An 11,192-nucleotide genomic window follows, 5' to 3' on the forward strand; every position below is an offset into this window, starting at 1 on the left:
TTCCAGGCTTTTTTTCCCATGGAGCACACACCTTGTCTCATTCTGCGTAATATTTCGACAAAAGGCATTTTATAAAACCTTACTTCCTTGACACATTACACATTCACCAAAGGGAATGGCTTTTTGTTTTTGTAAACATTCCCTTTAAGTTGTAAGGGGAGGCAGTTTTCGCGACGTCGCCCAAATATTAATACTCCCACTGCTCTGTGTAATATTTAGTTATGATACGTTGAGATTCATTATATCAATATAACCATTGGTCATAATTAGATTGTCTCCAACTCCAAAGAAGCCATTATCTGGCAAGGACATGGCTTCTGTCATCTGGGGTTCCAAAGGAGAATCACCAGATGCGGCACGGTAAGAAGTCGACTCCTTCCCAAACGTGAAGTAAGAACTGTCTGGCAAGCATTATGCAAATAATGATGGCATCATTTCTTCTGTGTAAGATTTTTATAAAAGCCTCTGGCGTCAACTAAATCACTCACTTACTCCTCACACCATCGTCTTATAACAGTGCCATATGTTAAATGTTTCATTGATGTTATTAAATGTTAATATTATCTTATGGTGTTAAAGATATATACTCACTGCAAAAAGAGTAATATGCTTCATACAAAGTAGTGTCAATGTCATACTTTTGAAAATAACAACACACTTTTTTGGTCATTGGTTTGAAACAATGTTTTATCATCAGAAATGCGTTGACAACACTCGTACCTGTTCACAGGAAACAGCTACACGCCCTGAAATAGGGGTGGTGCAACAAATCATTTAACAATGTAACCATTTGCGTTAATGCAAGGGAGGCATAGGGTCCACATGTTGTGCCAAATGTCTACCAAAGATTTGCGAAATGGCGCTATCGTTACTGGCTCGTTCTGGTCCTACCGTAGCGTCGATCCATCTCATACCAGACATGTTCTATAGGGAAAAGGTCTGAATATACGGCCGGCCATGGCAATACAGCAGTGTGATGCTGGCTCAAAGGGTCTGTTGAAACACCTGCAACATGGGGCGGGCATTTTCCTGCTGCAACGCAACATTTCGACTCTGCATTTGCCCAAAGGGTAGAACATGAGTAGAACAAGGTAGCGTACGTCATTCAAATTGCCATTAACAATGACGAATAGTGTTCTCCCATGAATTGTGATGCCACCCAATACCATTACACTTCCACCCCATAACTGACGACGTTGCGTGACACAAGCGTCTCTTGGCCGCCTGTAGACCCTTCAAAGACCATCAGAAATGTCTAGATGAAACCTAGGCTCATCTCTGAATGGTATACTGTCCCAATCTTGTCTGCTGATCCTCAGAGGTTGTCTCCACTAAGCTATGCATGCCTGGCAGAGACGGAAAGGTAAACTGGGTGTATCGCTGGTCGTCGGGGCTGGATGTTGTGTTCCCTCAACCGGTTGAGTACGATTCAGCCACTACTTGGTCTCAACATAGGAATTGTATTGGCTGCACCAACCGAATATGTTTGTCTTGCGGACATTACGTCACACGAGGGCGACCGGCCCGTTGCAAGTCATGAGTGATGCCCTGCTGAAGATAACGTCTGCAAAGGGATTGCAATAGTATCTGTATTGCACAGTTACTTTAGTATATAAATTATATATCCGTTAGTATTTATCAAGGATATATTTAACTGATAACATCAGGTAGCGTAAGCATTAACGTGCTTCGAGTATTGTTCTTCTTGGTCTTCCTGGACCCCTATGTATTGTGAAAATAATATTCCTATGCCAGATATTGACCGACTCTATTGCCTTATACACAATCTCAAACGGAAGGTGATAGTTAATCGAGGGTATCACGCGAACGACCGATAAGTAAATTTAATTTCTCAGAACCGATATTCTCATTGACACAGGGGGACAAGAATCGGTTAACGACCAAACCGATGACCAGAGGTGGTTGGGTGAAAACACTTCCGCATGTTTGTTTTCAGCGAATGCTTTGTTTCCTGAGTGATGATTAAGTCTTTTAAATTGTCTAATCGTTATCTCATCTGTCTTTACACTGAGATGATATTTGCCTAGACCTCTTCACAGAGGAACGTCGGTATGTGTAGTGCTAGGAGAGCAACAGCGATTTTTCTTATTGTTCGTGATAGAGATATGCAATGATCCAGAAATCGTTAAGCGTCGCTGCTTTCTTTTCCTATGTTCCAAATGTATATGTATTATAATAAGAAGTACCCATGCCACCATTCAAAATGATGCCAGAGTTAGTACTAAGCTGTACAAGAGAGATGATTTCGTTTTTCCAATCGTCAATTTACCCTTCATGTCGAGCAACATAACGTCAGTTCCATTTTTGGCCGTCTACATTTCTCATCTGGAACTTTATACCATGTATATATTATTCAAATTTCACAGAAAGGCAAATAGTTTATCTATCTTATTATTAGGTGTCAACAATAAGAAGGGAATGATACTTATTTCCGATACAAGTTTATATTACTTACACTTTTGTATTGCTTTCTTTTCTAACCATTCATGTACGAGGACGGGTGACATGTTCTGAGCCGAACTATGATCGAGGCAAAAATATGGCTTATTGTCATGAAATATGGAACAAACAATATTTGTCGTACTGATCGATATACTTATATCAAAATATGTCTAGAAATGCCAATATAGTCTTGAAAAGGTTTTCCGGACCTTTTGTCATTTTAGTTTAATACAGTTCATAACAATAGATGTGCAAAAACATAATCACGCATTTGAGAATTGGAACTACAACGCCAGGTTTGCTACCAAAGTGGAAATTAAGTTTTTTGCTGTTTAATGACACTCGGCTCCACACGCAATTCAGAGTTCTCCCGTTTTTACTGAGTTCCGACACGAGTTTCTCACCATGCATTGTGCACAGACACATATAACTAACACGTCGGTCAATAGTGATTTCCTGGTTTATTCGCTCGGTAGTGACGGATTTTAAAGATTTCCTTGTCGACCAGGCTATGAGGTTCAAGCAATATACCCATGTGAAGCTACTTTTTTCAGAAAGAGAAAACAGAAATAAAGAAAATATTCAACTCAGAAACTCGCGTCTCCAAAGCTTTTAGCTTTTCTTTGACTATTGTATTGACCAATTCTTCGCAAAGCACATAAGCTTCAGCATGTGCCCGTGTTTTGTCATGTTGTTTCTAACTATGAAAGAAAATACAGATGAACAGGATTGCACATGGTTCTTCGCGTTAATGTAAATATTGTTAGAAACGGCTTAAAAAACTATTCCTGACAGTATGGGTTAAGTTCATCTCAGTCGGCAGTCGAAGTGACCTAGGTGATCTGATACGAGTGAGTGAGTAAGTAAGGTTTTACGCCGTTTTAGCAATATTCCAGCAATATGACGGCGGGGATGAGGGGACACCAGAAATGGGCTTGACCCGTTGTACCAACTAGGGTAATCGAACCTGGGTCTTCGTGGAGAGCAAACGCTTTAACTACTAGACTACCCCAATCTGATATGAAAAAGCCCCAAGGGTTATATTTTCGAGAAGCTAGTTTGCCCTAGAATGGACAATCTATACTACACACACCTATATAATTATCTAAAGGCCAACTAGATATGCATTGCCGTTACAGAAGGCTTGATATGAATCATAATCAATCAAACAGGTCAATGGCAATATTGAATTCCATGAGGACTACCGAGGTCAAGTAGGATTCCTTGGGAACACAAGCTTGTGTCTGTATGGAGGGACCAGGGACTTCAATAACGTCCTTATATTAGCCCTCTCACGTTGGATCGCTGTTGTTATTGAAAACTTGAATTGCTACCAAAACCTTAGACAAGATTAACTGAAAGCCTTGAAGGTTGGCATATGAGTACAATGAGACTATACACTCAGCTCAACGGTATCATGCCATATCTGAATTAAAAAAAAAGCAATGCCCTCGGCAGTTATACGGTAATACGGTCTCAGTATGTATTTGTCTTTGCAAGCACTACAATAAAGACAATCCTTTTCCACTAAATATCTCTACTGCACGATGATGCTCGCGATAATCTCACGTTTCCTGCCTTGTCAAAGAGTCGTTTGTTATGTTGAGAGGAGTTTATAGTAGTCCAAGGCATTCAATTGCACTATTTCAATGAGAACATTCCCGTGATCTGAGCGGTATACACGACGACCGCGATCAGTTGTATTTGTGTTCCATGGGATTAAGATGGACAAGCAGCCTAATAACATATGTATACACGCTGTTGGTGAAGTATAGCCCTGACTACGGTTGTTCGCAGGTTCCCTACCATTAAAACATTCTTTTCACGTGAAGCAGTCCTTGTTGTAGGTGACTAGTTCATTCATTCTGGCCCGGTAAACTAAAGGCTATTATGCATACTTATAGGGAAGTATATATAGAATTCCTGTATGTTGAATCCGATAGCAGAATCATGATTTTCCGATTACGTGCCCACTCACATCAGTTGGTTTGACAGGTATTTTGTTGGAGATAGAAGTTTACATCCGTCACTGCCTAAGACATCCAACTTCCTTGAATGACCTTTTAATACTTCAAATAAACCCTTTCTATAATCATTAAAAATATCTTGGACGAATTCCGTTGTTTAGATTTTGCCAGTCCGAAAAGGAATTCCGAAGCAAATGCATAAAGAAGCTGATCGCTAAGGGGAGCACAACTGGTGCCCATGGGAATGCATACCTCTTGCCTTGAAGTCTTAACCCCAAATTCCTCATGATGTTGTCAAGAGAAAGTCCTGTCTATGGTGGCCAACTTTTTTTATTTTTTTAATAAGAGCAACTAAACACATTCCGTAATCATAAGAAATACCTTCTAAAAGCAGAGATCATTGTACAATTCCGTCTATATCATGAGCATGTGTTTATGAATCACTTTTAAATAATGATGATACCAGGTGTTCGCGTATCTTGTCAAACCGGTATGATAGTCGGTATGACATCGAATGGTACAAAACCGAAACTGAAAAAGATAGGCATGTAGCGCTTGTTAATGACACCATGGCTAATAAATCATCATTGCTATTCACGTCAGTATTTCTATGTTAGTGAAACTCTTAGAACCCTCATCAGGGCTGCGACCTGTACTAATAACGTGTGCGACCTCCCGGTCTCTGGATGCGACCATGTACCCTCCGTCGCATCGCGGTAGTCATTGAAGATGTCGCTTGTCCTCGTTCAAAGTGTGAATCATGTCTGACTCTTACCAGTTGATTGGAGGATGTCGAACAAGTTAATCTCCATCATCCCAGAAATGTTTGATATAGGCATGACTGGAAAGTGTGCTGGCTAATTAAGGTAACGCTTTGACGTTATCGGTTTTCAGGAAGTCCTCACAATACGACGTTATCGTGCGGGAAAGGGTGGGCTCTTTCCTTTCATGTATGGCCCTGAGATACGACTGACGGGATCCGGTGATAAGGCTCTCTAGCGTGGTTGATGCATATCATTGTATCCGAATTGCGTGGGTCGATGTTCATGATGTCAATCACTGGATTGTCCGGTCCAGACTCGATTATTCACAGACCGCCATCGTACAGCTGGAATACTGCTGAGTGCTGCGTTAAACAAGAAATGATTGAAAGAACGAACTCTACTGGAACACTAGGCACCGTAAACGGCAATATTATGGATTAATTAACATAAACATGGAATTATATAAATTTTCATTGTACCTCATACGTGGCAGATATGAAGGCTTGTATCAATGTAAGAGGCATTTTCTCATGTTGCATAATGGTTGCATCTCAGTTGTGGAGCGTCTATTGAGGCACTGTGGCAGCAAGGTCAACAAGCGCTTCACGTCATCAAACAACTTATTCTTATACACAAGTATCGTCGTGCCAGTTGCTGTAGCTTCAAAAGATACATGTACAAACTCATGGAAACACGTCGTCACACATTAATGTAGGTACACATCCACAAATATACAAACACATGCACTAATGTAAGTTTATACTCATGGAGACACGTCGTCACACAATAATGCAGGTACATACTCATGGAGACACGTCGTCACACACTAATGTAGGTACATACTCATGGCGACGCGTCGTCTCACACTAGTGTACGTACATGCTCATGGAGACACGTCGTCACACACTAATGTAGGTACTCATCCATAGATATACAAACTCAGGCACTAATGTAGGTACATACTCATGGAGACGCGTCGTTACACAATGCAGGTGCATACTCACGGAGACACGTCGTCACACACTAGTTTAGGTACATACTCATGGAGACACGTCGTCACCAACTAATGTAGGTACACCCTCATGGAGACACGTCGTCACCAACTAATGTAGGTACACACTCATGGAGACACGTCGTCACACACTTATGTAGGTCGAACTCATGGAGACACGTCGTCACACACTAATGTAGGTACACACTCATGGAGACACGTCGTCACATAATAATGTAGGTACACACTCATGGAGACACGTCGTCACACACTAATGTAGGTACACACTCATGGAGACACGTCGTCACATAATAATGTAAGTACACACTCATGGAGACACGTCGTCACACACTAATGTAGGTACACATTAATGGAGACGCGTCGTCACCAACTAATGTAGGCACACACTCATGGAGACACGTCGTCACACACTTATGTAGGTACACAGTCATGGAGACAAGTCGTCACACACTAATGTAGGTACATACTCATGGAGACACGTCGTCACACAATGATGGGGGTACACACTCATGGAGACACGTCGTCACACACTTATGTAGGTACACAGTCATGGAGACAAGTCGACACACACTAATGTAGGTACACAGTCATGGAAACAAGTCGTCACACACTTATGTAGGTACATACTCATGGAGACACGTCGTCACACAATGATGGGGGTACACACTCATGGAGACACGTCGTCACACACTGATGGAGGTACAGATCCATAGATTTACAATTTCATGCACTAATGTAGATACTACCCTAATATATAGATACTGATTCACTAATGTAACAGACACTTGTTCATTAACATCAGAACACAGTCTATCTTGAGCTAATGTTGCCAATCACCTATGGTACTCATCGTTGCAGCATTAAAAACAAACATGAACTCGAATAGGTCTTTTATATTTATTTTTAGAATCCAACAAAGCACAATATATTATTATTTCACAGGTAATACTGGTAATTGCATACATTTCCCTGAATAGATTTAAGCGGAATAACTTTCCCCCGAATCCGAAATATAGTTAACAGCATGATCCATCTGTTCCCGTTAATCTTACTATCACAATTATCACTGATATGTAATAACGTTTGCATTCTGTAGATCGAATCATTTTGATAATGCCGCATCAATGGAAATGTTAAAAATCATTTTTGAAATTGTCAACATGTTTATTATATTCGTCACAATGCACGTTTAAGTGACTCCTTCTGACCAAAGACATCCCCGTGAGATATTCTTTTGACACAGCTACCCCTATACCCAATCCTCCGATGCCTATAAAATAAATCAAGAAAAAAAAATTCATTGGGTACCCGAAATGAATACAATTCGTAACCTAGTAGGACATAACTATTGTCGTCACTGATATGAACCGTTAAATTAACAAGCTGGGTGATACAGACCAGCGATGGTTGGGAAGCTGATTCAACACTATTTCATTCAACACTATTTCGCCAAAAGGGTTGAAATTCACTATTTACTATTGTCTTTAAGCGCAATGTCTAGCTGCAAGGTACCAAAGGTTTTGCTTTCTTTTAACAGTTTCTAAAGGAAAATCAGACCAGCCAGGACTCCAAGACCTGACAGGTAAATGTTTTGCCAATGGAGTGGTAACCGAAGCAAAAGAATGAGGTCTTAGCTGAACATTTACGGGAACAAATCTTGAAATTGCGAATAAAGAATTCGCGACGGAAAAGTCCTTTGTACGTCGTCCATCGTCCATGCACTTTACAGCCTTGAAATAGAAATCAGAGTTGAAACAGTCATCAGTATACATGTATATTGCATACAGCACAAGATCATATAGAACACAATTAGCATGTAGAAACAAAGGAGGATTACACCATCTTGGTGAGTGAGTGAGGTTATCACTGCTTCAACATTTGTTTAGTTATATCATGACGTGTCAGCTAGGTAGGCCCGAGTTGACGCCGGTCTTAGACGTGTATCACTTTATTAAAACACTCGAGCAGGATATGACACTGTCAAACCTAGAGTGAGTGAGTGAATATATTTTTACAACGCTTTTAGAAATACTCCAGCAATGTCACGGCATTGTACCCATGTGGGGAATTGAACCCGGGTCCTCGGCTTGACGAGCGAACGCTTTGACCGCTAGGCTACCCACTACACACCGTCAAACTTAGAAATATGATTCGTACGGATCTGGAATGTGAGCCCATTTCTGGAGGAAAATATGAGGAGATACAGGCGCCGTATATTGTTCTCACAAATTTAACTGTGGTTATCTCATGGCTATGGAAGGTACGACCGCTTGTAAAACTGTGGATCATTGATAAGGAAACAAAACATAATAACTTGTAAAACCTCAGTTGTAGTAACGAGATGTCATTGTGTATCAGTTTTGACTTACGCTTGATACGGGTGTTGTCAGCAGGGTTGAAAAGTAATCTCCCCGAACATTTGCATCTTCCATTGTCGCACTTAAGACTGCCTGGACAGCCGCCGTCCTTGCACCTTCTTTTTAGCATTTTTACCGGTTTACCTGTGTTTATTCAAGATTTATTCTGCATATGCAAATACCAAACAGAATAGGAGTGATGGAGCGATGATGTTTAAATATAAGTAGCAATATTTCACCTGAAAGCAGGAGCCAGACAGCAGGAGCCAGACAGCAGGAGCCAGTCAGCAAAACCAGACAGCAGGAGCCAGAAAACAGAACCAGACAACAGGAGCTAGACAGCAGGAGCAAGAAAGCAGGAGCCAGACAGCAGAACCAGACAGCAGGAGCCAGAGAGCAGGAGCCAGACAGCAGGAGCCAGAAAACAGGAGCCAGAAAACAAAACCAGACAACAGGAGCCAGACAGCAGGAGCCAGAAAGCAGGAGCCAGACAGCAGAACAAGACAACAGGAGCCGACAGCAGGAGCCAGAAAGCAGGAGCCAGAAAACAGAACCAGACAACAGGAGCCAGAAAGCAGGAGCCAGACAGCAGGAGCCAGAAAGCAGGAACCAGACAGAAGAGCCACACAGCAGGAGCCAGACAGTAGGAGCCAGAAAGCAGGAGCCAGACAGCAGGAGCCAGAAAACAGGAGCCAGAAAGCAGGAGCCAGAAAATAGGAGCCGACAGCAGGAGCCAGAAGGCAGGAGCCACACAGCAGGAGCCACACATCAGGAGCCAGAAAACAGAACCAGACAGCAGGAGCCAGAAAGCAGGAGCCAGAAAACAGGAGCCGACAGCAGGAGCCAGAAAGCAGGAGCCAGAAAGCAGGAGCCACACAACAGGAGCCACACATCAGGAGCCAGAAAACAGAACCAGACAGCAGGAGCCAGAAAGCAGGAGCCATATAGCAGGAGCCAGACAGCAGGAGCCACACAGCAGGAGCCAGACAGCAGAACCAGACAGCAGGAGCCAGAAAACAGGAGCCAGAAAACAAAACCAGACAACAGGAGCTAGACAGCAGGAGCCAGAAAACAGAAGCCAGACAGCAGAACCAGACTGCAGGAGCCAGACAGCAGGAGCCAGAAAGCAGGAGCCAGAAAGCAGGAGCCAGACAGCAGGAGCCAGAAAACAGGAGCCAGACAGCAGGAGCCAGATAGCAGGAGCCAGAAAGTACAGGTGTAACTGCCGAGACAAATAAATTCCCCCCAACTTTCTCATTTATTAATGTGTGTGAGTAAACTAATTAATCCTGACTTTCTCCAGTGCATCAAATCATCAAAAGCGCCATTCTCCTGGCTGAGACTAAATTGGATGACTATGACGCCTCAGATATAATGAACTACACAGCCAACACTAAGAACAGATCAACTGACACAAGATCAGGAGGATTAGCAATCCTAGTGGAGAATACTATCAACATGTATGTCTCACACAGCCCATTTAACAGTGACTGTTTTTTTCTTGTCAAGATACCATCTGAGATACTGCTATCTGAGTATGGTTTAGTACTTGGTGTTGCATACATCCCTCCTGAGCGATCACCCCACCATAACCATGTGTGTTTTCATGATATTGGAGCTGAAATATGTAGGTATGATTCTGATTTTGATGTTGTTATGTTACGAGATTATAATGCCAGGACAAGCAGATGTGTGACTTTACTTCTATAGAAAGATTTGTTTGTTGTTTAACGCCGCACTCAGCAATATCCCGGCTATATAACGGCTGTCTGTAAAATCGAATTTGGACCAGACAATCCAGTGATTGATGTCATGAGCATCGATACACGCAATTGAGATCGATGACATGCATCAACCAAGTCAGCGAGCCTGACCAACCGATCCCGTTAGTCGCCTCTTACGACAAACATAGTCGCCTTTTACAGCAAGCATGGGTTGCTGAAGACCTATTCCACCCCGGAATCTTCACAGGTCTCTTTTTTACTTTGGAGATGAATTCTAGTATAACTTCAATTGTAAATATTTCAATGAACAAAGTGACATGAACATCACAAGACACTATTCCAAAAGACCAAATATGTTACAACTCATAAGATATCTGTCCAAAAGAAACTATGTAAATTTATTAAAATTATATTATTTTTTTTATTTGTTTTACGCCGCACTTAGTAATATTCCAGCTATATGACGGCGGTCTGTAAATAATCGAGTCTGGACCAGACAATCCAGTGATTGACATCATGAGCAAAAGTGAAGACGTTAAAAATGTAATTTCACTAAATGAAGAAACATTAAGTAACCGAGTATGAACACAATATTCGAATTTATCAAATACCGCTGAACGATTTGTAGCCATGTTTCTCTACAACAACCTAAGCATTTAGGAATGTTAGTGTATTGAGAAAAAAGGCATTGCATCGTTGTATGAAGCTTGAAAGTAGTTCTTCCTAAGCGACCTCTTTTGCACATTTACTGGATCCTTATACCAAGTCTAGGATTGGCTTATATCGCCGATAGTACTATCCATCAAATAAACTAATTTCTTAGTAGAAATGTGTAGAATGTAACACAGATGGAGGTTTTGTCCTACCTGGAGAGAGAGTAGCTGCCTTGGATGCCGCGTCGGGGT

At 41.8% G+C, this 11,192-nt stretch overlaps 1 protein-coding gene across 1 annotated transcript in view; it reads left to right on the forward strand.

The window, feature by feature from the left end:
- Positions 1-9,617, forward strand: part of LOC139471462 (trichohyalin-like) — a 70,005-nt gene extending 60,388 nt beyond the window's left edge. The window contains exons 5-6 of the mRNA XM_071253823.1: positions 290-360; positions 8,813-9,617. Of these exons, the coding sequence (XP_071109924.1) occupies positions 290-360; positions 8,813-9,617 (876 nt within the window). The remainder of the gene's footprint in view (positions 1-289; positions 361-8,812) is intronic.
- The last annotated feature ends 1,575 nt before the right edge of the window (positions 9,618-11,192 follow it).

This window comes from Haliotis cracherodii, unplaced genomic scaffold, assembly GCF_022045235.1.
Source record: "Haliotis cracherodii isolate W230 unplaced genomic scaffold, xgHalCrac1.p SCAF_22, whole genome shotgun sequence".
NCBI classification, from domain to species: Eukaryota; Metazoa; Mollusca; class Gastropoda; order Lepetellida; family Haliotidae; genus Haliotis; species Haliotis cracherodii.